Source organism: Balaenoptera borealis (genome assembly GCF_965194805.1).
Source record: "Balaenoptera borealis genome assembly, chromosome: 3".
In the NCBI taxonomy this organism is placed as follows: Eukaryota; Metazoa; Chordata; class Mammalia; order Artiodactyla; family Balaenopteridae; genus Balaenoptera; species Balaenoptera borealis.
The window spans coordinates 64,134,005-64,161,783 of NC_138866.1; the positions used below are offsets into that span (position 1 = coordinate 64,134,005).

Below are 27,779 nucleotides of genomic sequence, written 5' to 3' on the forward strand. Positions count from 1 at the left end.
GATTCAGTGCAATCCCTATCAAACTATCAATGGCATTTTTCACAGAACTAGAACAAAAAATTTCACAATTTGTATGGAAACACAAAAGACCCCGAATAGCCAAAGCAATCTTGAGAAAGAAAAACAGAGCTGGAGGAATCAGGCTCCCTGACTTCAGACTATACTACAAAGCTACAGTAATCAAGATAGTATGGTACTGGCACAAAAACAGAAATATAGATCAATGGAACAGGATAGAAAGCCCAGAGATAAACCCATGCACATATGGTCACCTTATCTTTGATAAAGGAGGCAAGAATATACAATGTAGAAAAGACAGCCTCTTCAATAAGTGGTGCTGGGAAAACTGGACAGCTACATGTAAAGGAATGAAATTAGAACACTCCTTAACACCATACACAAAAATAAACTCAAAATGGATTAAAGACCTAAATGTAAGGTCAGACGCTATAAAACTCTTAGAGGAAAACATAGGCAGAACACTTTATGATATAAATCACAGCAAGATCCTTTGTGACCCACCTCCTAGAGTAATGGAAATAAAAACAAAAATAAACAAATGGAACCTAATGAAACTTAAAAGCTTTTGCACCACAAAGGAAACCATAAACAAGATGAAAAGACAACCCTCAGAATGGGAGAAAATATTTGCAAATTAAGCAACTGACAGAGGATTAATCTCCAAAATATGCAAGCAGCTCATGCAGCTCAATATCAAAAAAACAAACAACCCAATCCAAAAATGGGCAGAAGACCTAAATAGACATTTCTCCAAAGAAGATATACAGATTGCCAACAATCACATGAAAGAATGCTCAACATCACTAATCATGAGAGAAATGCAAATCAAAACTACAATGAGGTATCACCTCATACCAGTCAGAATGGCCAGCATCAAAAAATCTACAAACAATAAATGCTGGAGAGGGTGTAGAGAAAAGGGAACCCTCTTGCACTGTTGGTGGGAATGTAAATTGATACAGCCACTATGGAGAATGGTATGGAGGTTCCTTAAAAAACTAAAAATAGAACTACCATATGACCCAGCAATCCCAGTACTGGGCATATACCCTGAGAAAACCATAATTCAAAAAGAGACATGTACCACAGTGTTCATTGCAGCACTATTTACAATAGCCAGGACATGGAAGCCACCTAAGTGTCCATCGACAGATGAATGGATAAAGAAGATAGCACATATCTACAATGGAATATTACTCAGCCATAAAAAGGAATGAAACTGAGTTATTTTTTGTGAGGTGGATGGACCTAGTGTCTGTCATACAGAGTGAAGTAAGTCAGAAAGAGAAAAACAAATACTGTGTGCTAACCCATATATGTGGAATCTAAAAAAAAAAAGTTTCTGATGAAGACATGAGTGGGCAGCAGGGAAGGGGAAGCTGGTATGAAGTGAGAGAGTAGCATCAACATATATACACTACCAAATGTAAAATAGATAGCTAGTGAGAAACAGCTGCATAGCACAAGGAGATCAGCTTGGTGCTTTGTGACCACGTAGAGGGGTGGGATAGGGAGGGTGGGAGGGAGGCTCAAGAGGGAGGGGATACAGGGATATATGTATACATATAGCTGATTCACTTTGTTATACAGCAAAAACTAACACAACATTGTAAAGCAATTATACTCCAATAAAGATGTAAAAAAAAAAGAGAACTTCTCCTCTATGGTTCTCAGAAGTCATCTGACCCAAATGTAACTCACTCTAGAGTTAAAACAGTTGGACTGCAGACGAAGTGCTGCTGCAGGTGAAGTGACCAGCAGCAGGTCACATAGTAAGAGACCTTTTGTCAATTTCTCTGTTTCCTGACTCTTAGTCCAGTACTTGGTATTCTTTTCTGGTGATTAAGTTCCCATAGTCTTTTTTATCGCCCATTTTATTGAGATGTAATTGACATATAATAGTGTATTAATTTTAGGTGTATGACATAATTTGATGTATGTATATATTGTGAAATGATCACCACAGTGAGTTTAATTAACATCCATCACCTCACAGTTACAATTTTTTTTTCTTGTGATGAGAATTTTAAGATCTACTCAGCAACTTTCACTTATACAATATAGTATTAAGTCCAGTCATTGTGCTGTATTACATCCCCAGCACTTTATATTATATCTAGAAGTTTGTACCTTTTGACCACCTTCACTGTTTCCCACACCCCACCCCACCCCCGTCCTCTGGCAACAACCAATCTGTTCTATGTTTTTATGAGGTCAATTTTTTTAGATTCCACATATAAGTGAGATCATACGGTATTTGTCTTTCTCTGTCTGACCTGTTTAACTTAGCATAATGCTCTCAAAGTCCAGGTTGTCACAAATGGAAGAATTTCTTTCTGTCTTATGGCTGAATAATAATCCTCTCTGTATATACACTACATTTTCTTTATCCATTGATGGACACTTAAGATTGTTTCCATGTCTTGGCTAATGTAAACAATACTGCAATGAATATGGAGGTGCAGATATCTTTTTGAGATGGTGTTTTCATTTACTTCAGATAAATAGCCAGAAGTGGAATTGCTGGATCATATGGTCGTTCTAGTTTTAATTTTTTGAGGAGCCTCCATATTGTTTTCCATAGTGGTTGCATCAATTTACGTTTCTACCAACAATGCACAAGGGTTCTCTTTTCTCCATATCCTTGCCAACACTTATCTCTCATCTTTTTGATGACAGACATTCTAAAAGTTGTGAGGTGATATCTCATTGTGGTTTTGATTTGCATTTTCCTGATGGTAAGGGATGTGGAGCACTTTCTCATGTCCCTGTTGGCCATCTGTATGTTTTCTTTGGAGAAACGTCTATTCAGATCCTCTGTCCATCTTTTAATTGGATTTTTTTTTTTTTTTTTTAGTTTTATGAGTTCTTTATATATTTTGGATATTAGATAGATGATCTGCAAATTTTCTCCCATTTTGTAGGTTACCTTTACATCTTATTGATAGTTTCCCATACTGTGTAGAAGCTTTATAGTTTGATGTAGTCCCATTTGTTTATTTTTGCTTTTCTTGCCTTTGCTTTTGGTATCAAATCTCAAAAATCGTCACCAAGACAAATGTCAAGGAGCTTACCACCTATGTTTTCTTCTAGGAGTTACATGGTTTATATCTTACATTCAAGTCTTCAATCCATTTTGAGTTAATTTTTGTGTATGGTGTAAGATAGGGGTTCAGTTTCTTTCTTTCTTTCTTCCCTTCTTTCTTTCTTTCCTTCTTTTTTTTAATGTGGCTGTCTAGTTTTCTCAACACCATTTATTGAAGACACTATCCTTTCCCCATTGTATATTCTTGGCTCCTTTGTTGTAAATTAATTGACCATATATGTGTGGATTTCTGGGATCTCAGTTCTGATCCATTGATCCATGTGTCTGTTTTTATGCCAGTATCATACTGTATTGATTACTATAGTTTTGTAATACAGTTTGATACCAGGAAGTGTGATACCACCAGTCTTGTTGTTCTTTCTCAAGATTTCTTTGGCTATTTGGGATCTTTTGTAGTTCCATACAAGTTTTAGCCTTGTTCTATTTATGTGAAAAATGCCATTGGAATTTTGATAGGAATTGCATTGAATTTGTACATTGTTTTGGGTATATGAACATTTTAACAATATTAATTCTTCCAATTAGCATGGAATATCTTTCCATTCATTTATATCTTCAGTTTCTTTCAGCAGTGTTTTATAGTTTTCAGTGTACAGATCTCTCACCTCTTGGTTGAACTTATCCCTAGGTATTTTATTATTTTTGATGCAATCATAAAATGGGATTGTTTTCTTAATTTCTCTTTCTGATAGTCTGTTATTAGTGTATAGAAATGCAAATGATTTTTGTGTATTGTAATTTTACAGATTTTAAAAATTAATTTTAACAGTTTTTTTTTTGTTTTTGGTAGAGTCTTTAGGGTTTTCTATATATGCTATCATGTCATCTGCAAATAGAGACAGTTTTATTTCTTTTCCGATTTGGATGCCTTTTCTTTTTCTTGCCTAATTGCTCCAGCTAGGACTTCTGATACTATGTTAAATAAAAGGGGTGAGAGTGAGCATCCTTATCTTGTTCCTGATATTAGAGGAAAAGCTTTCAGCTTTTCACCATTGAGTATGATGTCAGTTGTGGGCTTGTCATAATGGCCTTTTTTGTTGAGGTGTGTTCCCTCTATACCCAGTTTATTGAGAGTTTTTGTCATGAATGGATGTTGAATTTTGTCAAATGCTTTGTCTGGACTTATTGAGATAATCATATGATTTTTATCCTTCATTTTGTTAATGTGGTATATGACATTGATTGAGTTGTGCATCCCAGGAATAAATCCCATTTGATCATGGCATATGATCATTTTAATCTATTGTTGAATTTGGTTTGCTAATATTTTGTTGAAGATTTTGGCCTCTATGTCCAGCAGGGATATTGACCTGTAATTTTCTCTTTTTGTAGTGTCCTTGTCTGGGTTTGGTATGAGGGTAATGTTAGTAAATGTCCTTGTAAAATGAGTTGAATGTTTCCCTTCCTCTTCAATTATTTTGGAAGAATTGGGAAGGATTGGTGTTAATTCTTCTTTACTGTTTGGTAGAATTCACCAGTATAGGATTTACTGGTGTAGCTACCTGGTCCTGAGCTTTCGTTGTTGTTGGGAAATTTTTGATTACTAATTCAGTCTCCTTACTAGTAATCAGCCTGTTCAGATTTTCTGTTTCTTTATGATTCAGTCTTGTGTGTTTCTAAGAATGCATTCATTTCTTCTAGGTCCAATTTTTTGCCACATAACTGTTCATAGTAGCCTCTTATGATTCTATGTATTTCTGTGCTGTCAGTTGTAATATCTCTTCTTTATTTTCTAATTTTATTTATTTCAGTCCTCTCTTTTTTTCTTGTTTAGTCTAGCTAAAGGTTTGTTAATTTTGTTTATCTTTTCAAAAAACTAGCTCTTAGTTTCACTGATCTTCACAATAGTCTTTTTTAGTTTCCATTTCATTTTTCCCCTCTCTCATCTTTGTTATTTTCTTTCTTCTACAACTTTGGGCTTTGTGTGTTCTTTTTCTCCCCTAGTTCTGTGAGGTGTAAAGTTAGGTTGTTTGAAACACATATTGTTTCTTTAAAAATTTTTTTAAACATTTTTTTATACAATTTTTAAAGGTTACTTTCTATTTACAGTTATTACAAAATATGGGCTATATACCTCGTGTTGTACAACACATCCTTGAGCCTATCTTACATGCAACAGTTTGTACCTCCCACTCCCTCACCCATATATTACCTCTTCCCCACCATTGGTAACCACTAGTTTATTTTCCATATCTGTGAGTCTGCTTCTTTTTTGCTATATTCACTAGTTTGTTGTATTTTTTAGCTCCACATATAAGCAATATCATACAGCCTTTGTCTTTCTCTGTCTGACTTATTTCATTTAGCATAATACCCTCCAAGTCCATCCATGTTGCTACAAATGGCAAAATTTCATTCTTTTTTTATGGCTAAGTAGTATTCCATTTTATATATACTACATCTTCTTTATCCGTTCATCTTTTGATGGACACTTAGGTTGCTTCCATATCTTGGCAGTTGTAAATAATTCTGCCTTGAACATTGGGGTGCACATATCTGAGATATTTATTGTTTCTTATTGTGGGCATTTATTACTATGAAATTCCCTCTTAGAACTGCTTTCGTTGCATCCCATGAGTTTTGGTATGCTGTATTTCCATTTTCATCTGTCTCAAGATATTTTTTGATTTCTCTTTTGGTTTATTCTCTGACCAATTGGTTGTTCAGTAGCATGTTGTTTAATCTCCACATATTTGTGAATTTTCTAGTTCTTTTCTTGTAACTGATTCCTAGTTTTATACTATTGTGGTCAGAAAAGATGCTTGATATGGTTTCAATCTTATTCAATTTATTGAGACTTGCTTTATGGCCTAACATATGATCTATTCTGGAGAATGTTCCATGTGCGCTTGAGGAGAATGTGTATTCTGTTGCTTTTGGATAGAATGTTCTGTAGATGTATGTTAAGTCCATCTGATCTAATGTGTCATTTAGGTTCAATATTTTCTTATTGCTTTTCTGTCTGGTCGATTTATTCTTTGTTGAAAGTGGGGTATTGTTGTCCCCTACTAGTATTATATTGCTGTCTGTATGTCCCTTTAGGTATGTTAACATTTGCTTTATGTATTTAGGTGCTACTTTGTTGGGTGAATAAATATTTACAAATGTTATATCCTCATTTTGAATTGACCCCTTGAAAATATTTTTAAAATATATTTTATTTTGTTCAGCTTTTCTATTTATTGTCAGTGGGGAAGGCTGGTACAATTCTTCATTCTGCTATTAATGAATGCTGTGATCATCTTCTTTCAATTACCTGATATTTGTTTTCTTTGGAGTGTTCTCAGTTATTAATTTATGATCTCATTATGATTCCATTTCTTCTATTTCCTTGGATTAATTTGATCATTCTTAACTTCTTGATATGGATGCTTAACATTAATTTTCAGTCATTTTTCTCTTCTAATATATGTTTATGGGGTTATATATTGCCTTGTAAGTAATGCTTTAGCAGAACCCTAGATATTTAGTATTTTCATTATTGTTCAGTTATCTTCTGGTTTCCATTACGATTCCTTCTTTATTTATGAATCTTTTCTTAATTTCCAAACATATGGTGATTTTCCAGTTATTATTTGTTATTGATTTCTAGCCTAATTGCATTATGGAGAGAGAACATACTGAATCTGAACATTGAAATCCTTAGACATTTGTTGAGACTTGCTAACGTCCAGTATATGATTGATTTTATAAATATTCTATATGGACTTGAGAAGTTCACTATTTCAATGATTGCAGTATTCTATATATGCATATATTAGGTCAAGTTTATTAATAATGTTCAAATCATTTATATACTTGTTTATTTTTTTTCCTGCCTGTTCTATCAATTTCCAAGAGACATACGTTTACATCTTCCAACATGATTATTGATGTGAGTTTGTGGTTTTGAAATTTTTGGCTTTGTAAATGTTTAGATTGTGTTATGAGGGAATAACATGTAAAATGTTAAAATTTCTGGTAAATCAAGTATTTTGTCACTATCAAGAAGCCCTCTTTTAACCTCCATCCAAGAAAAGATGGAAAGCTGGAACATGTTTTAGAAGTGGTGTGGGGAACAGGCCTGTACACTTAAACTGGACATTGTCCCAAGGTGATGGTAGTCATGTTGGAATGCCTGCCCCATTCACACTTTGAGGCTCAGCAACTGGCTTAGAAGAGGCTATAATGACTCTCAGGCTTTGTGGTCTTGCATAGAGCGGTGCTGGGTAAGTGTCACCCTAGTGGATGACAGTTCTGGCCAGACCCCCAGAATCACAGTCATGTCTAGATCTCCACATCAGCCTTAAGCCCTCAGGCTATCAGTCTTTAACTGTCCTAGGGTAAGCTACTTTTTAAACCAGAAATGAGTGCTGTAGCTCTTTTGAGTTTTACATGTTAGAGCTCTTGGATACAAATTAAAGAATAAATATGCAAAAAAAAAAAAAAAGAAAGAAAGAAAGAAGAAGAAACCCTCTTTACTTTCAGTACATTTTTTTGGTTGTTTTTTAAAATCTCTGTTTTACAAAGTATTTAAAAGAAAAAATAGGTACTGGTGCTTTCAGAAATGACTTTCTCCTCTGAATTCCCTTCCACAGCAAGAAAAAAAAAATGCCCATAGCTTTCTGGTTAAAGATAAATCAAGCTTTGGAACCAGGGAGACCTGAGTTATTATCCTGGTTCCACCACTTATTAGTTATGAGACTTTGAACAACTCACCTAACTTCTCTGAATCTCAGCTTCTTAATCTGTAAGACAGACATAACAGTAGCACCTACCAATATTGGGTCAATGAGAGAATGGATGTAAAGTGCTTGGTATATGGCAAATATTGTCTGTGATTATCTTCTTGTGATGACCTGATGTTTTCTTTGTGGAATTTTCAGTTCCTCTTATTAGGCAACATTCAAAGCACCCAGCTTGGAGTGTGCCATGTCTCCAGATAACTGGTGGCTGCTTTGTAGCATCATTTTGTGTTCTCATTATTAGTCTAGCTTCCACTAAGAAGGTTTCCTGACTCCATCCATGCCAAACATCAGTTTGCCATAAACCTTCTCACCATAATCTGGTAGTAAAGTTAATTTGGGGGGGCTCCCTGATTCATTCTCCAAGTTGTTCACGCTAGATTCCTCTTGACATTTTCTTTGAGCTGTGACCATGCTTGTTGTTTAAGAACAGTTCAGAAGATGCTTCCGAGATGAGTGTTTCACAGAAGACTCCACCTGTCAACAAATGGGATACAGAACCTCCATGTATTGTCTGTGCAGCCAGAATTGGTTCTGGTTTTGATTGTGAAGTACTTTACCTTTCCTGCAGTATTCTTTTTCTCTTCAGATATGTGGAGTTATCTAGAATCCTCACTTGTCAACTCTTTGCTAAAGAGTTAAAGGACCTCACTGCATCCTTCCTACATTGTTGAAGCTTCTAGCTTTCCTCACATTTGATTTCTCATGCTTTCCCTTTCTTGTGCTAGAATACGTAAGGAACAATGCAAGTCAAAAGACAGACTTCAGGAAAGAACTAGGGAACTTGCTTTTTTTTTTTTTTTTTTTTTAAAGAGTTGTAGTCATTTTTTTTTTTTTAATTTATTTATTTATGGCTGTGTTGGGTCTTCATCTCTGCGCGAGGGCCTTCTCCAGTTGTGGCAAGTGGGGGCCACCGTCGCCGTGCGCGGGCCTCTCACTATCGCGGCCTCTCTTGTTGCGGAGCATGGGCTCCAGACACGCAGGCTCAGTAATTGTGGCACACGGGCTCAGCCGCTCCACGGCATGTGGGATCTTCCCAGACCAGGGCTCGAACCCGTGTCCCCTGCATTGGCAGGCAGATTCCTAACCACTGCGCCACCAGGGAAGCCCAGGGAAATTGCTTTAGTGATAAACAGCCAGTAGCCCGTGAATCTAATATAATAACTACACCAATGAAGAACTGAATTCAGTAGCAAAATAAGCTCCTGCCACCCAATAACATGGCTTAAACAAGATAGTTTATTCAATTTCATATAAAAGATGTCCAGGAGTAAGTAGTCCATGGCTGGCATGATGTCGTCAGAAAACTAAACTCTGCTCCCTTATCCTAGTCCATAGCTTCCAGTTTTAGGTCACTTCATGATCCAATATGGCTGTTGGATCTCCAGTTATTACATCTTAGTTACAGGCTAGAACAAGGAGAAAAGGCAAAAACAGAAAGGTGCTGTTCCAGTGTATCAGCTTTATTTGATGTTCCGTCCTGTGCTCAGATCTCATTGGCTAGAACTTTGTCGTATGGTATGGTTATGTTTAGCTGCAAGGGAGGATAGGAAATATAATATTTTATTCGGGGCAGCACTGTGCCTAGCTAAAGTTTTGGGATCTGTTACCAAGGAGAAAAAGGAGAATGGATATTGGATAGTCAACCAACAGTCTTTGTTACAATGGTATTTGCCTACAGTGGCTTACCTGGGGTTGATGACTCCATATGACTCAACCCCAGTCTCATCCAGGTTTGGGAACAAACTCGTCGTTCTCTATGGAATAAAGCCCGAATTGTACACTTCATTACTTTACCTTTCTTGGAAAGAGGTTTCTTTTTAAAAATATAGAATATCACACAAGAGCCACTGTAAGTTACCAGAGCAGTCATGCCAAGCAAAGTCAACTAATTTCTCTGTGGAAAAAATGTCAGAGTGCAGTAAGTTCTTGATACATGCACAGCATCCTGTGTGTCTTCCCTTAGGGCATGCACAGTGTCTTCTATGACTGCAGTGTTTGTTCCAGAGCCTAGGCTGTAGGTAAATCCACACGATGCTCATAAGAAGCAGGGGACATGGCAGGTTCCACAAGGGTAAGACTTTTCCTCAAGTCCGCTTGTTCAGTACCCATTTGATATGAGTGGTGAAGGGATTATACTTTTTCAAAGAAAGGTCATACCAATCAGTGTCAAATACAAGGTTGTTCCTTAGGAATGAAGCCTTTTCTTTTTCATTTCCTTCACTGCCAAATTCTAGAAAGTGTAGCCATCATTTGCTGTCACTGTTTACACAACCATTTGACGCTTTAGTCCTTACCTAATGTTTGTACAGCATTTTGGTGATGTTGCTTCTTCTGGCCTTTTTGAAAGCCTCTCCTTCACTGATTGCTGGGACTCACTTCCCGTTGCCTCTTACTTTTCTCGTTTCTGTCATAAGCTCATTCCTCTGACTACTCCGCTGATGTGCCCCAGCACTCCATTCTTGGCCCCTTTCTCATTCCCTACCCTCTCTCCTGTGCAATGTCCCCTAGACCTACAGCTCCTCCTACTGTCTAAGTGCTGATGTTTCTGAGCCTATATCTTTAAAACAGATTTCTCTCCAGAGATCTAGAGCTATTTTTCCAACTGCTCGCTGGACACTTCTACCTGGATTCCCCGTTAGCACTTAAAACTTACAACCTCTAAAATGGAATTCTTCAACTCCTCCTACTCATTCATTCTCTTAAACCTTTCCTTTCTCCTATATTCTCTGCCTATCTTGGTAAACACCCATCTCAAAGCCAGCAACCTGGGAGTCATCTACTCCTTTCTTTCCGTAATCTCTCTCCATATGTGACCAATCACAAAGACCTCTTCCTTGAGTCTCTCAATCCCCCCGTCCTTGCAGTCCTACCACTGTTCATCCTTTATCACATGGGATATTACTACAACCACCTCCTGACTGCCTCTATTTAAGCCAGGCTGTCCTTCAAACTGCCATCAGAATGATCTTTCAAATACAAAAACTCTCTTATGTTACTTCTCTGCATAAAATCCTCTGAACTTCCCATTGCCCATAAGATGCCATTCAAACTCCTCAACTTAGTATTCAAGGTAGTCCCTTGCAGGGCTGCTGCCTGTCTATATGGCTACTTTGTATGAACAAGAAGAAGACACCCCTTTGCAGTCCAGCAGATGCAGAAAGAAGGCTTGGTGAGTGGAGCGTGACTTTATGCGAGAACAAGGCACCCCTTCCATTGGTGGGGGCAGCCCTGCACGAGGGCACAGGGCTTGGCTAGCAAAGCTTGGGCTAAACTCATTCCATGCGCTTGTCACCTGACTTCTAGCCGCATCTACACATGGTGTGCGAGTGTGGCCAAACTCCAGCATATCAGATTCTTTGCAGACTCTCTCCTGCTTCCATGATGGTGCCCGTGCCTTCCAGGAACCGCTCTTCCTCTAGCACCCACGATTAGCTCCTACTTATCTTTCAAGACTTGCTTGAAGCATCACTGCCTCCTGGGAGGCTTCTCTGCCCTCTCAGCCTGAATTAATTGCCATCACTCAGTGCAACCCTGACACCCAGTCTATATGTCTGTCATGTCCTGTTGTCAGGCTGTTGTAATGATTAACTTTTACATTTGTCTCCTTCCCTACTTTGTGAACAACTTAAGGGCAGAGGGTAATGCTTTATTCATCTTTATAATCCTGGCCTGGCTTGTGTAAATTCTCACTGAATTGATTGTAGGGCAACTGCCAGAAATTAAACAAAACATCAGATTCTATCTAGGTTTAGACAGAGCTATAGGGATTACATTTATTATTAAAAAATTAAGAAAAGTATGGTACTATTTAGTGATGCAAAACCATTACAAAATGCTCCAGAGAGGAATTGTTATTTCTCACTTATGAGCAAAGGCATGAATAGGAGAGGGCAAATGCTGACAGTAGGCAGGGAAAGCACTGGCCTTTCAGAAAGCATATTAAGGGCCTTTAAGGCAAGATTTAAGAGGTGGCCAGACGCAGGAGACAGCTGTGATGTGAATAGGGCACATGAGCTAAGAAGCGACTTGAATTAAACCTAAGGGCAGAAAGGGGAGCTTCTGTTTAAAACCCACTCTTGCAATTGACTGGATGTTTGACCTCTGGGCAAGTCATTAACCTCTGTGTCTTAGTTTCCACATCTGTAAAGTGGAGATAATAATGCTTCCTTACTTCAAAGAATTACAGATTAATCAGTGTCTGAAAAGCGTCTCTAACTTGGGAAACTCTATGTAAATATCTAGTGTAGCATGTAGGAAAGTCAGGTGTAAATACCAGAGAAATAAATCTGAGCTTTCTTTCAATTTATTCAAAATATTAAAAAGGAAAAATAATCGCTAGTGTCCTTATCCTGAAAAATGCTATTAAGGAAATAGTAGTTAGATTTTCATATTGGGAAAAATGTCCTTTTATAAGCCTTCCCCTCCCCCCATCCATGAGGTGTCTGCTGAGGTTTGTGAATGCCAGGTGTGTGGGACAAAGGCCTCTTGGATGACTCAATATGAACTACAAAAGCCACTCGTGCCAGCTGGACTCTGCCAGTGCAGACTGCTGTCGGCTTCCCGGGGTGGGTTATGAGCTGCCTTGTTTCTCCCCTCCTTGCCCACTGCCCAGCTTCCATCTCCAGGGAGAGGATGGGCGGGGGCTTCCATCGGAAGCTGATGTGCGCTCTTGGGATCATGTAATGTGATCCCCAAATAAAAAGGTTAAGGGTTTACAGTCAACCCTTCCCCAGCTTTCTAAAAAGGGAAGGTTTCGCCTAAGGACCTTTTTGGGTTATTGGCTCGCTTGAGGGCCTCCTCATGCTGAGTGGGGTGACTGGGGGGATGGGGGGAGGAAAGGGGGGAGGAGAGGAGGGAGGCGGCCAAGGGAGGTCAAATCGCGCCACAGGAGAGACAATGAAAGGACCCCAGAGGAGCTCTTCCGTGCAGGAGGGAGGGAGGCCGGCACAGGACCAGGCGGTGAGGGGAGCTGGCCACAGCGAGGAGGGCGTGGCACGCCCCAGAGGTGGCGCTCCCTTGCTTGGGGTGGGGAGGGGGAGGGGGAGGGAGAGGGAGTTGGTCTGCCTGTGAAGACAAGGGTAGGCCGGGGGGAGAGAGAGGCTTTGCAGGGCGGATTTATCAGCTTGCTGGGCCACGGACTGGTGTCATATCTTTCTCCTTCGCATCCCACTGCCCCTTCCTTTAATGAGTTTATATATTAAATAAGATTGATTTTAAGGCAAGGTGACCTACAATAGACTAGGTACGTTCAAGGAACTGGAAGGTTTTAATGAGAGTGGTAGAGAGGGCTGACCAAGTTTTTGAGGAATTATGCGGGCACCTGAACACTGGGGCGGCCTCGGCGGGTGGCCTGGGTGCACGGTGATGGTCGGAAGAGCCGAGGTCCCCAGTGTCAGCAGTGTCGCCTCCCCCGCCTGTGCTGCTCACTGCTGGGCACCAGCCCTACATTTTCCTGGACAGTTTAATGCCAAGGAGAAGAGAATCTGATTTAAGTGCAAGCCGTATGTCCCCAAGGGCTGCCCTCGAGGGTGAAGTGTGACTGGGGGACTCATTGGATTGTCTCAGGTGCTTGGGTTGGTATCTCCTTTTGAGGAGTTTGAATGTCCTCCCTCTTCGTTGTTCTGAATTACACTGCTTTGCCTGCATAGCTTGCCAGTTAGAAGCAGAGGCCAATGAGAAAGTTCTCTCATACAAGGAGTTAATGGTAAGCACCAGTGTATGATGGATTTAACCCTATTGTACAAAGTTTTCTCTGAAGAGGGTACTTGCTCTATGTTGCTTTGCTATTTTTCTTTTGCATTGTGAGATGCACCTGTTATCTAGGGAGAGTAGACCTATGACCTTAAGTGATGTTAAATTACTCAGTAAAGCAGTTTGACTGTGGGTGCTTCACAAAAAGCATAAACCATTACTGTGTTTGGAATTATTAACCTTCTGTAATAGTTTTAGTAAAGTGGTTTAGACCTGAACGTTCTGAGCAGCTCTATTCCTGACTCGTATATAGACTTGGGTAAGGTATTTATACCTGTTCTGAGTTCCGTCCCCACCTCCACTCACCTCTTCCAGCTGAAGGAGGGAGCTATGAGAACAGGGCTCAAGCGTGATGCACATGTATCACCATTATTTAAACAGAGCACATGTTATTGCATGGTTGTTATTTCCTTGGCTTTCAGAGACTCTTTTTATTTTTTGTACTAGAACTGCCTGAAATGGAATAAACCTTCTGTCTGTTTTTATCTTCCAAATAAGATCTTTTCAAAGATGCTTCTTTGGGGGAGTCTGGAATAATTAATTCTCTCCCCTGCATCTTTCTCAATGCATTTAATTTGAACTTTCTTAATGAAAACTCATCTCTCATAAACGCTGGGTTGGCCCATTTTGTGTGTGCCTGCTCTGTCCTGCTTTGAGTGATGTGTAAATAAGAGGCAATCTGGTGATGAGTTTTGCTTGTGTGGTGCGGAAGGGTGGAGAGGGAGGAGGGTTTGATGAATAGAGGCGACCAGAAAATGTACTTGATAATAACATGGCCGTGATTGATGTTGTAATTCCTGAAAAATTATCATTATGATATAATTATTTGTTTATGAACTGTGCCCTGAGACTCCCAAGTTTGTGATTATTCATGGCACAGATAAAACTCTGAAGTCAATAATTCATCAAGGGTGTAATGGTTTTGTTTGGGGGGAGGTAGGAGGGTCACAGGGATATTACATCCTGTTTCTGACACTTCCGCTATAAATCTGAGAACTCCTTCAGTACAAGGAAGAGCCATCACCTTACCCTCTGCTCCTTTTTTTTTTTCTTGAAGTGGTCTTAGTAGTTCACATATATTATTTTTAAAACAGAAATTAATTTTATTCTAGAAAAATTTCAACAGAGGAACATTATCTGGGTCACTCCTGTTGGTGTATCTCATGACTGCCGGTAGAAAGCTAACAGAACAAAAAACAACTGTGCTTTGTCCCCAGGAAAGTACAAGACGATCTTACACTAATCGCTTTGATTTTAGTCCGTGAAAGGAGACAAAAAGAGGTCTATTCATTTTCAGAAGGTTGATGAGTTTGGCCTCATGATTTTTATTTGACGTTTGAGTGGATGATTTTACACGTACATTTCAGGGGTCTTGGCATCTCACCCCACTTCTGCTCCTGTAATGGCTGATACCGTAGTTTCTCTAATTCTTTTAATTTCCTTCTCATGGTCGTTTTTTCCCTGCCACAGTTTATTTACAAGAGAGTAGCCCACTGGGAATTTGTTATGGATGCATTATGTGCTTTTATCCCAGGGTTCAGAGTTCTATAAATGCTGGGGCCAGGTCTCTCCTCTCCAGCAGGGCTGGGCGAAGTTGTCTCAGAGGGCATGTAGAGTACAATGAAAATGAGCAATGTTTTCACAGGGACAGGCCCTTGCTCACCTCCCATGCCTAGGGAACAAGTGAACTTCTTTCCTTAAATTGCTTTTCCCCTAAGCACATGCCAGCATTACATGAGGGCTATATATGTATAGGAGGTGGGAGACCTACCTTGTCAAAAGTTTGTGAAAAGACCAAGGTGTTCTGGTTGACTAGAGGCTCAAGATGAAATAACAATTTGGCCTGGCTGCTAAAAGTGACTTCAGGTTCAGACTGTTTTAATTAAAAGCTCAGAGTCCTGAGCAAAAGATGTAATGGGACTTTTAGCCCAGGCAGGCACCAGATAACACCTGGAGCTCTGTGATTGGTCCGGGGTGCCACATTTTAAAAGGGGCCATTATGGGTTGAATTGTGTCCTCCAAAGAGTTGATGTCCTAACCCCCCATACCTCAGCATGTGACCTTAGTTCCATTTCCTTCTCAGGGTAGGGTCATTGCAGATGTAATTAGTTAAGATGAGGTCATACTGGAGTAGGGTGGGCCCTTAATCCAATATGATTGGTGTCCTTATTGGAAGAGGAGAGACACACACAGCAGAGAGAACTCCATGTGAAGATGCAGATACACACAGGGAGAAGATGGCCATGTGCTGGTAGAGGCACAGATCAGAATGATGCATCAAGAAATGCCCAGGATTGCTGCTCCCCACCAGAAGCTAGGAGAGAAGCAAGGAGCAGACTCTCCATCAGAGCCTTTCAGAGGGAATCCACCTTTGTGGCACCTTGAATTCAGACTTCAGGTCTCCAGAATTGGGAGACAATACATTTCTGGTGTTTCAAGCCACACAGTTTGTGGTAGTAAGGCAGCCATAGGAAACCAATTCTGGGGCCTTGACAAATTCTGGTGCACCCAGATGAGGGTGACTAGGATGGTGAAGGGACCTGCCACAATGCCATTGGAGGAACAATGGAAAGAACAGGTGACAGTTAACCTAGAGACTTATCGAAACTCTGATATCCATCTTCACATATTTGAAGGCCACTCAGATGGCAGAGGGTTGCGATCTAGTCCATTTAACTCCAGAGGGAAGATTTCAGTTCAGCACCTTCTAAAAATGTTAACAATTCAACTGTGGTCTAGAAAGACCTTCACCACTAGAATTAAGGAGATGTGATTTCTATACAAGAGAGTCTCTCTCGGTTGCTAAGAGTCTCTGGATGATGACTGAGTTTAGATAGCTCACTGCTCATCTGTGAGGGTACACTGTTAAATGGTACCTTCTTGTGAATCTAAGCTCCATCTGACTAGCTGTCCATGGGCTACATCGTCAAAGTTTTTCTAAGCCAGTTACTAACTGCTTGGGCTGTTTCCTCTTCCTCCTTTCTCTATTTGTGGTACCTAACTTATTGCTGAATATAGAATAAATAGTATTGTGGACACACACACATCCTCCAACCAACATTTCTCGATGGCCAACTCTGTGCCAGCCATACGGACTACCCGCGAAGGCAGGAATGGATGAACTTGCTGCTTTATCCATTTTGCCATTCCTTTCTTGGTGGAAACTCAATCCATCCTGCCAAACCACATGGTCATTTCTTGTGGAATCGCTGACTCTTGACAATTCATGTTTCATTTTCATTTTTCCAAGTGTCCTCATCCATCAGTATTTAGTAGATCTTCACCGAGCCAAGACTATTCATAAATCATTGAGCTAGGCACTGTGGGGGGACATGAAGATGAACAAGCCATGATTTATGCCTGTGGCGAGTTTACCAGGTCAGCCCCCCCTCCCCCCGCCCTTATAATGGTTTCCTAGGAGATACAGAAAAGCAGAAGCATCTAAGGGTGTTAGCTTACCTTAGCATCCCAGAATTGTTTCTTAAGCCTGCTCGTTGTCATCATTCTTTGAGACTCATGCTCACGAATAAGGTTTGCCTTTTTCACTACATGATATGAAGGATTAGCAGAGGTATTCTTCCTTTTCTTCCAAGTCCTTCACTCTTTCTAATTTTTGAGCCTGGATAACAATCTTCTTGGCTTGAACAGACTATCTTCTGGGCTTGAAAATATACATTATCTCTTACCTTCAATGCAATGCATAGGCCAAGTTGATTTCAAATTGTTCAGCATGTTGTTCAACATAAATACGCTTTGCCTAGGGGTAGGTGAAGATGGGTAAGAGTTGTAGTCCAAAAGGACTAAGACCAGTTTCTTTATGCTCAGCTGAATGCATATCTTCCCTCTTGTCCTGCCTGCTACTTTATTTAAAGGTTTGCTGCCATTGTTGTTCCTCATTGCCAAATGGATAAGTGTCAGAATCAGCTGGGAAGGAGAAGAGATGCAGAGGGCTGGCCTTAGATCCCTGTTCTATCCATCACCTGCAAACTGAAGCCTTAACAAAGTGACTTGCTGCCAGACTGGCAAGGGAGAGGTCCTGTGCCTCTGAGGAGCTCAGGGTTCTGGTTTGGCTGGCAGCCCCAGGGCTGGGGAAGTGGCAGGGCTGCCCAGTTGTCAGTGGGTCTGCGCCCAGAGCTCACTCCCTCTCTTTTTGGCCAAGAGGTGTTCTTTATTTAATTAGTGACATATTTTAGCATTGATGGGTACAAATAAAGGACAGGTAACTTGATGCTAAGGAAGCTTAAGCCTGGGTAAGCATCGAGGATTTCTATCACCTCCATTGCGGAAGCTCCAGATATCATGAGGATTTCAATTCACCCATCACCATGTCTGGCTTTCCTTTTTCAACTCCCAGCTGCTACTACCTCCAGATCACAGGGTGAAGGGGTGTCCAGAATTAAAGTGTTATGGCCAACCAACATTGTCATCGAGCCAACAGAGGGTGAGCCCTCAGCCTTGGTAGACCCTCCCCCATGCAAAGCTCTGGAAGCCATGGCTAACAGCCGGGTCCATCAACACCTTCAGACAGAGTGCCTTGGGTAAGCTGGCTTCAACGCTCACTGTCATCTGTTCAGGACCGCGTTTCCAGCTTCATCAATTTGTCTGCTTCTCAATATTGCTCTACAATATTCTTCTGACTCTCAAGAGCAAAAAGGAAAGATAGATTTTGGCAAAGTAGTTGAGAGAATCCAGTTCTTTATTCTCAGTCACCCTCTTCCTATTTCTAATTTTTAAGTACTTATTTCCAGGGATCCATAAAGGGTCTAGTGGAGAGATCTAGGACCCCACAACCATAACTGCATTTCCACATCCACCAGTCTGAAGCTATCCTCCATTAACCACAAGTACCCTCAAATTAGCAAATGTCATCAAAGACTTAAAGTAGGACATGATATTTACTATAGTTGGGAGCTTTTGGACAAAGTGTTTGCCTTTTCTTTCCACTCAACCCATCCGTATGTCTTCATTTTCTGGAGAGCACAGACTTAACAGGTGACCCACCTGTATCCTTAACTTTGAGAGAGCGGCTGCAGTTTTCCCTCTTTATTTGTTTATGTTTTGGAGTTGGCCAGCTGACCTGCCTCAAAAAGGAACAGGCTGGATGCTGACCTACCCAATAACACAGCACAATCATGACTTACTTGGCTCATCTGGAGAAAGAAAATACATATTTAGTATAAAGAGAAGATATAAGCAATGGAACAGTTGGTTATACATTAGAGCTCATAATAAATGAAAATATCGAGTGCATTTTAAATGATTAATGTATGATAACTCTCATCATTTACTGGGCATTAATCAAGAAAAAATGCACACTTCCCATAGTAGTTAATGTCGCAGGCCCGTTGTTCAGCTTTGATAACGTACATAATAATGCTCATATGACAATGAGTTGGGGTAGCTGAAAATCTAGGATGGTTGCACGTTTGGTGTAGTATTTGGATTAGCATCTTAATCTGTGCCTTGTCAGTCAGCCTCATCGGTATACAAGCTACGCATTTTGTCCGAAACTAGCAAAAATATGGATGCTTTAAAAATTTTTTTCTTTTTTGTTTAAATCAAGAATAATGACCAAGGTACCTGCTTAAACAAATACTACCAGCATTCATTAGTTAGGATGGTTACATGTAAAAGAAATGATGCCAGATAGTAACAAATCCAAGAGAAGTTTATTATGAAAATGGCACCTGCAGATGAAAAATTAAGTTACATAAAGACAATCATGTATGTGACATGTATGAGAATCTACAAAAGTATAAAAAGAACCCTGTTGTAAATGAAGTATGTACATTTCTGATTTGCAGCATTATAAATGGTCAATGAAAAAAAATGTTTCAAAATAAGCCAGGCACTCAGGAAGTTAGGTCCCGTTAGCTTCACACAAAACAAATGTACCATAGCTGTCGCTTTGTAATGTTTTAATTTTTTTATATATATATTGTAGAGTTGGTAACACTGCTAAGAGTTTTACGAACAGAATATCCCTTTCCCCATTATTCAGCTACTTGGCACCAGTCTCCTCATAAAAGTTTTCATATATTTGTACAAGAAATAGTTAAAAACACAGACACAGTCTTCACAGGTAATGAAGTATTTTTTTTTTCACTTTGTAATTTTAACACTATGGATTTAGACAGCAGCTGTGATTATCTGTTAGTTTAAATCACCAGAAATCATTTTGACACAACACAGAAACATTTATAAAAGGAAAAAAAAAACAGCTGTCTAGCTGTTCTCTGTAGCTGATAGGTGTGTTCCTTTGATTGTTCAATAGCTAGAGTAGAGCTTCCACAATTACTCTTTAAATTTCGTGATTGGCCTTCTTCACTTCCTAAACCTACTCAAATCCTTCAAGTAAGTGCTCACTATTAGAATTTGTGGCATTAAACTTCTTGTCACTATTCCACAGTGGTTTGGGCCCAACTCATGGAATCAAAGGGCCTGGAGGAATCCACTCAACACAGTGATATTCAAAGGACAGCTGAGTTACTATATTAGCATTGCACACATAAACAAATATATACGACAATTCTATAGTCCATACCCCCCGCTCCCCTTTTGTTTTTAAAAAATGTTGGTTGACCTTTGAAATAATTTTCTGTCTCACTGGTAAGTTGCTTTATATATTGCTCCATCAGCCAACCTGGAAGGAAACCAAAGCAAAGCACCCACCGCTTATAGGTAGAACACAAGGGACTCTGGGAATGTTAACAACTGAGGCTATATGGCATCAATTTATTTCATATATCTGAGCATTATTCTTCAGTGCTTTGTGTGGCACTCCAGAAGAAAGAGTCGTACCCAGAATTCCATTATGGGAAAAATGGCTCCATTAACCTTGAGCTAGTTAAGAGTTTTTTTATCTCTGAGAATGAAAAAGATTTTGGAGAAGTTGGGGTGGGGGGGAGATGAGGCAGGAAAAAGGGAGATGAGAGAGAGAGAGAGAGGGAGAGAGAGAGAGAGAGAGGGCGCGAGAGGGAGAGAGAAAGGGGAGAGGTCAGGAGAATATACACCAGCAAAGCAACAGCAGAAATCTTAAAAAGTGAAATGGAAGATTCACAGACAGTAGAAGCAGCATAGGGTGACGTTACAGAGGAAGGCCACCACACAAAAATCACTAACCCCCAAGAATCACTGATTCACTAGGACTGCAGGAATGGGACTGTACTAGAGATAGAGCACAGAGAAGACAAAGGACAAAACAACTACATTAGCTTAGTATATACTGCATATAGAAACACACATTGAAACTGCAATGGACTGACAGCCAAGGACACATATACAGTGCACACATTACAGTTCTCACATCTGTTATTAGATGCCTTAACAAACAGCTGCCAAAAATGGAGTGGAAGAAGAATTTATACTTGACAGTCATTTGGAGTGTTTGACACTACACTGATTTCTGGCAACAAAGACAAAATAGGATATTTTTTTCTTTTTCTTTTTCTTTTTTTTTTCTTTTTTTTTTTTTTAAACTTAATGTGCAGTTTTCAGTTGCAGTTATCTGTTTGAAGCTTATTTTAACCCATTCTTTAGTTTTAAACCTTACTGGTTCCAACCTAGAAATAAAAGAACCGAAGGGAAAAAAAAATCCACCAAATCAGTCCCCCAAAATACAACCTTCCTTTTTTTTTTTTTTTTAGCAAGAAATGAAAAAATCAAAAACGTTAAATATTTTTTTCCTTCTTTTACTCCAAAGTGTTATTGAAGTTGCAAAAATTAGCCTCAGTTAGACTGAGAAAAGGAAAGAAAGAAAGCTCAACAAAAGGCAGTATGTACCTAAACTGCTCCTCAAATCAGTTTGATTGAGTTTTCCAAAAGCCCTTTTAAAAAGGGCTTTCCTGACCCATTAAATTTAATGTGAGGCTATGTTAGTTGGGAGGTAAAAAATTTTAAGTCCTGCAGCAAACATTAATGAGGGCTTTGTCTTAACTAACCAAGGAGACTGCAGCAATGGACTCCAGACCAGGACAGAACACATTTTTTTCAAAACCCAGCCCAGGAGCTGCATTTTGTATGAAGACATTACAGATTAATAAATGATAGCACCATGGTTTTAGAAATTAAGTTAATGTTTCAGTAATTAACATTTAGTCCAACTTTTTTTTTAAACATTCTAGTCACAGGCCAGAAATTAAGTTTAAGAACCCAAATTATTTTTATGTGCAAGTAAGAAAATCTTAAAATCTTAACCATAAAAAGAGAATTAAATTCTGCATAAAATTCTAAAATACTATCCCCCTATTTTCAAAGGAATTAGGAACAAAAACAAAAACACCACCCCATTTCATTTGACTTAGTCAAACAGGGCACATTGTTTATGCTTGTCTCTTTCAATCTTGATCATATCAAGATCTTTACGAAGAAAACTCAATGGTTGTCATTTGAGAAATCTCTTGACCACAAGACTGAGTATTCTATGGCAGAGGCATATACACATTAAAGACATCTTAATAAAGATGCAAAGGAAAGCAAAACAACCCAACACACATCTCGGAAGAAGACAAAATGGCAGGCAACTGGTCGTCTGACCCTCTGAAGGCCAAAAATAAACATATCTTTACAGGAAAGAATGAGTCCAGTGAAAGAAAGAGGGGATGGAACGGGGACCGTCGTGGCGAGAGAAGATGCTGACCTGCTCGAATTCAAAGTGCTAGAATCAAAGGTCTAAACGAAAACGCCGACGATGCCTCCGGGCAGAGCCCCGGGCCGCGCTGGGCGGTGCTCAGTCCTCCTTGCGCTCCAGAGTCTGTGCCGCGTGGATGCCGTTGCTGTAGACGGGGAAGGGCAGCGTGGAGAAGAGTCCCTCGGCCGTGGTGAACACGTTGCCGGCGGACATCTGCGTCAGGCTGGCCGCGCTCACGGCGCCGCCAAACGGTCCCGACATGTTGAGCCGGTGCACGTGGTGGTAGAGCATCTCCATGGGCGTCTTGGGGTCAAGGCCGAAGCCCGGGCTGTTAACGTCCACGAAGTTAACAGCGTGCGCGTTGGGCAGCAGGTTGCCCTGCATGGCCAGGGTCACCTCGGCGGGCGCGTAGCGGATGGTGCCCGTGGTGTAGACCCTCTGCGCGGCCGTGCTGGTGGCCGCCAGGGTCCCGGTCACCCTGTGCACCAGCGGCAGCACGACGTTGCCCGCCTGCAACCTCTGCAGCGCCTCCAGGTCCCCAGTGTACAGCAAGGAGTTGGACGCTCCGGGGCCGCTCCCGCCGCCGCCGCTGCTGCTTCCGCCCCCGGGGTGCTTGTCCCGCGGGGACGCCGAGAGCGGGGGCGACAGCGGGTCGGAGGCGACGGGGGCCAAGGCCGCGGGGGCCGAGGTGCCGAACTGAGTCTTGCGGGCGGCGGCGGCGGCGGCCGTGCCGTCGGCACCGGGCGGAGTGAGGACCGAGTCGGGGATGGCCACGTGCAGCCCCCCGCCGCCTGCGCCGCCCGGCGGGGACGGGAAGTGCTCGGAGCTGGGGGGCTTGGTCATGCTGTAGGGCGACTCGTTCCGGGAGATCTCCCGGTTGGGCGGGTAGTTCCAGATGCTGCTGTCGTTGTCGAAGTTGATGGGTTCCGCGATCTCCGTCTTGATCTTGAGCACCGAGGCACTGTTGGGGGAGGACAGCAGCCGCGGGGGCTCCACCAGGCCCGCGTCCAGGCCGCCGGGGCTCGACGCGCTGGACAGGCGCCGGCGGCTGGCGCTGCCGCCCTTCTGCCGTTTCCGCCTCTTCTTGCGCTTCTGGTGCTTGCTGGAGGCCTGCGCGCCCGCCTCGCCCGCGCTGTCCGAGTCCTTGGCGCTGTCCGACGACAGCGACTCGCAGTTCTGCAGCCGCAGGTCCGACTCGCTCTCCACGTAGCGCTCGACCTTGATCTGCATGGGGCCCAGCGCGCCGAAGCCGCCGCCGTCCTCGGCCGCCTTGGGGTTCTCAAAGTCCGAGTGCTCGAAGCTGTCGTCGCTGTCGCGGCTGTCCGGGTTGCTGGAGCTGTGGCCGTCGTCGTTGCAGTTCATGTCGTTGTCGCACGTGTTGCCCGACTTCTTGCGGTCGGGCTCCGGGTCTTCGCTGTTCTCGGACTGGTTCCCCTTCTCGTCGGACTTGGAGTTCTCGTTGTCCTCTGCGTAGGGCCGGCGGCCGCGGGGGGTAGGGGGCGGGGAGAGGAGACACAGGAGACAACGGGTTAGCGGGGCAAGACCCACCTCTCACCTGCGGGGGTGGGGGAGGGGAGGGCGGAGGTGGGGGGGGGGTCTTGCCTTATCCTGAGCTGCTCCACTGCCTCGGTTACTTAAAGCCTGGGCTTTCCCTCTCTTGAGGACCTAGATTAGAGGGACCCTGACTCAGAAGTGTGGTCCCCGGACCCACCCGCAGCATTGGCATCACCTGGAGGCTTGCTACAAATGCAGAATCCCAGGCTTCCACCCAGACCTACTGAATCAGATTCTTCATTTGAACAGGATCCCCAGGTGATTCTTAGGCACGTTAACATTTGAGATGTTCTGCGAAAATACTGACGGACTCAGAGTAAATAACCGGGAATAAGGTGGTAGTGACACAGAAAAATGATGATTTGCAAGGTGATTTCCAAAGAGGTCTGCACCTTCCCCTGGTAAATATTTGCTCATTATTGAAAACCATACTCTCTATTCCTAAAGTTATTTTTCTCTAGAGCACTGAACGCCATCTGATTCATTGTATGTTTTATTTTTATTTACTTCTGTCTCTTCCCCCAACCGGAATATAAGTTCCACAGGGCAGGGAATTTTTGTCTTTTTTGTTCACTGCTATATACTATATAAATAAGGAGCAGAGATTGTCTGTTCTAGAACTCTGCCCTAGTGAAGAACTTTCTCGAATGAATGCAATTTACAGGAAATCAATCAAGATCCTCCTCACCTGCTTCCGCCTCCCTGAAGCTGTGTCTGGAGTAGAGGGAATACGGTACAAGAGCATGTCCCCTAAGGATGGGGTTTGTGGCCGGTGTGCCCTAGTCATCTGGCACATTTTAGGGAGGATAGATTTTCTCAGTCATAGAACCTCAGAACCTTTAGGGATGATGCTGATTTTATGGCTCTGCTTTCGGAGAGCACCTTGGGCAAATCATGTAACTACTCTGGCCTTCATTTGTTTAGCAGAAAAGGTTGGGTTAGGAGAGGCTTAGGATTTTTTGCAGCCGTAAATTCTATGAGCTATGTGCCCCTTGCATCTATGTGTGTCTGTGGAAGGGGACTGGGAAATGGAGGAAGAGTCAGTTTTTATATTAGCTTTCCTGTGCTCCAAGGAACTACTCAAAGTTTGCTTCCCAAAATAACTAGGACTGGGAAAGCATGGATTTGTTCAGCATAGATGCAGAAAATGAATAACAGACGGCACCCAGAAAGAGTCATTTACCGATGCCATTAAGTATCCCACTTTAGAGGTTCAATCCCAGCTTGGTGAGGATGTGACTATTTGGGGCTCAAAGTCACGGTCTGTCTTGGAGCAACAGAGATAGCCCTGCTGTCTGCTTCTGGTAAAGAGGTTGGAGCTAGCTATGGGGTTAGGGCCGGGCTTCTTCTGTATAGAGGGCTGACATTAAGTGACGGCTAAATCAATCAATCTCTCTGTATATTTGTGTATATATATTTATATACCATAATATACCTACGTGTATGAATACATACCACAACATGCATGTATGTATATATTTATACGTATTTAGATGCATGTATATATTTATATAACACCACATACATAAATGTATGTATTGTATATATGTGCACACACTTATTAGAGTGTACATCTGTATGTAGTGGTATATAAGTATATATACATATATGTGTTGAGAAGGACTCAGTAATAACTTGATGTGACACATATCCCTATATAAACTTTGACCAGTTGCTTCGTTCAGATGACACTCCTTTGGCCGTTGCCCACCCCTCAAGTTTGGAAAGGCAAGCCATAACTGCAGAACACGGAGAAGTCGTAATACCTGTAATACCTGAGGTGTCTTTAGAGTCTGACTCAGAGTCGGAGGTCTCTGAGGATTCCGAAGTTTTCTCCGGCAGGTGGGGAAGCTGTGCGATGTCCATTGGCGTGTCCTTGTACTCGGGGTTGCTGTGGAGGAGGGAGGTGTTCATCAGGAGTGCAGACACCCATTCTGGATAGGCTGCTTTTGACCATCTTCTTCCCACTTCCTTGCCCCAAACTTTTGGAGTTTAGAGGGTTTGAAAGACTAAGCATGAAATCATTTCTCAGCTCATCATGGGACTTTTACAGAAGCTTGGATTGCATGCTCTGGGGAACAGGTGCACTTTGCCACAATGACTGAATACCCAAATGCTACATGAAAGCCACCAAAAAGCTTTCAAATAATCAGGTACCACTGGGGGCCAGGGAACTGGGCTGCTTGACATTCCTCCCAGTACCACACCTGGGGTAAGGGAGGATGAGAGAAGCACCCTCAACAATTCATTCCCCTGCCTCCCCGTGTGCCCTGCCTCTCCTGGGCTCCTAATGAGTCCATTGCTTCAGTACCCTTGTCTTGGCTCCTTGATGGAGTTCTCAGCTGTTCAGATGGCTCTAAGGCTAGTGGGGGCGGGGAGTTGGGGGGCAGAGCCCTCAGCACCTAACGATCTGACAGATGCACAGGTGCACCTTGGGCTGCGTGGATTATGGCTACTGAACTGTCAACACACCCATTACAATCACATTTTCATCTGCTCGTGGGGTGTACACCTGTGGCTTGTTAGCTGGAAATCTGATTGCAGTGGGGAGAGTCCCAGTGTGAAAGAATGAAGCTAACCCCATTTGCACAAAAGTGCTTAATTTTTGTTCTATTTTTAATTCAGAAACAAGCCTCCTCTGGAAAAGGGAGTGTGTGTTCGGTCAGTCAGCGACCTTCTAGAAACGCCACTCGAAGGCCAGCCCAGCGTATGAGCAGTACCAGCTGCATACTCTGAAGGCATTAGGAAAGTCTCTTGCCTCCAAATGGAAAATGCCTCTTCTGTCCTTCTATCGTGGCCAGTCAGCCAGAGACCTTTCATAGGTCTCTATGACTCACTAGCTAATTTCTAGTGAAATTCCTGTATCAAAGAGTCACTGTTTCAGTAACTACACTAAAACTGCAAATGTCCCAGGGGGGTTAATTCACTAAGATGAATTATCAGGCCTTTACTCCCTAGTGTGAATTAGCGTCAGCAGCAGAGCTTTCTCTGGATGATCAGATGAGCCAGATGCTGGGAAGGTAGCCTTAGCCCTTACGCAGTTTCTGTAATTCTACCAGGTGTTGTGAGGGTACAGGAAGAAGACTGGAGGCACAGTAATTTCAGAACGGGGAAGTGCAAGCCTGGATGGGGCCCAGAAGTGAGGGATTCTGGCCAGGAAGAGGGAGCATGAAAATCCTGCTTGGGGAAGAACAAAGGACAGGAATGTGGGAAAGAAAAGCCAACTTCAGTAGTTGCTATCAGGCCAAGGCCCTTCTTCCTAGACCTCCAGCCTGGAGAAGTGATCCTGATGAGTGACAGACCTGGGGAACTTCCTCTGCTAAAGCTCATGTATGTCAGTCTCCTTTGGTCCAGATGCCATGTGGGTTCACAAGTCCCTTGTTGCCCAACTCACAGTCTTCTATTATTGAACCCAGGGTGAGTCTTCAGGTCAGCTGAAACACGTCTGGCATGCCTGAGATTGATGCTCTTTGAGCCTGAAGGCTGGTCTTTGGTACCCAAACTGCTTCCTTCTTCTCCATATGGAATTAGGTGGCCCAGGAGCACCAAAGGCTCATGAGCTTGTACCATGTGATCCTAGGCTAGACCAAGAGTGTTGCTCCAAAATAGCACCAGCTGACCTCTCCTTACCCCTCCTCACTCCCTCTGTTTGGGGGCAGAGTAGGAAGTCATGAGGCTGATGAGGCAGTAAGAAAGATCCAGATGGGAAGAAGTCTCCCTGAATGAGATGAACAACCATAGGGATTACTTTAGTGCCCTAGGCTCCAGCAGCCTGGGGGATGGCCATCCTACAGTCTATGGTGTCCCTGTTACTAATGTCTAATTTTTAATAATAATGGGTCTCCTTGGCACAGTGAATGTCAGTGCCACAATACCTTATTCTGTCTTCTCTTTGGCATGTGAGTTTTTATAACCTTCTGCATTGCATACAGCCACTGTTCCATAAACCTCTAAGTAAAAGAATTCCCTGATAGCAGAACCCATCTGGAGC

At 42.2% G+C, this 27,779-nt stretch overlaps 2 protein-coding genes across 13 annotated transcripts in view; one reads left to right on the forward strand and one right to left on the reverse strand.

The window, feature by feature from the left end:
* The window catches only part of LOC309625107 (uncharacterized protein), a 758,084-nt gene that overhangs the window by 553,900 nt on the left and 176,405 nt on the right, over positions 1 to 27,779 (forward strand). The gene's annotated exons all lie outside the window — the stretch shown is intronic.
* The window catches only part of NPAS3 (neuronal PAS domain protein 3), an 853,648-nt gene continuing 845,491 nt past the window's right edge, over positions 19,623 to 27,779 (reverse strand). For 8 of the 12 annotated variants that reach the window (XM_082384094.1, XM_082384093.1, XM_082384088.1 and 5 more), the window contains 2 exons: positions 25,555 to 25,679; positions 19,623 to 23,700 (listed from right to left, as the gene is read on the reverse strand). In XM_082384094.1, the coding sequence (XP_082240220.1) occupies positions 22,334 to 23,700; positions 25,555 to 25,679 (1,492 nt within the window). In that variant the 3' untranslated portion in view covers positions 19,623 to 22,333. The remainder of the gene's footprint in view (positions 23,701 to 25,554; positions 25,680 to 27,779) is intronic. The other 4 variants (XM_082384096.1, XM_082384095.1, XM_082384092.1 and 1 more) reach the window with 1 other exon arrangement.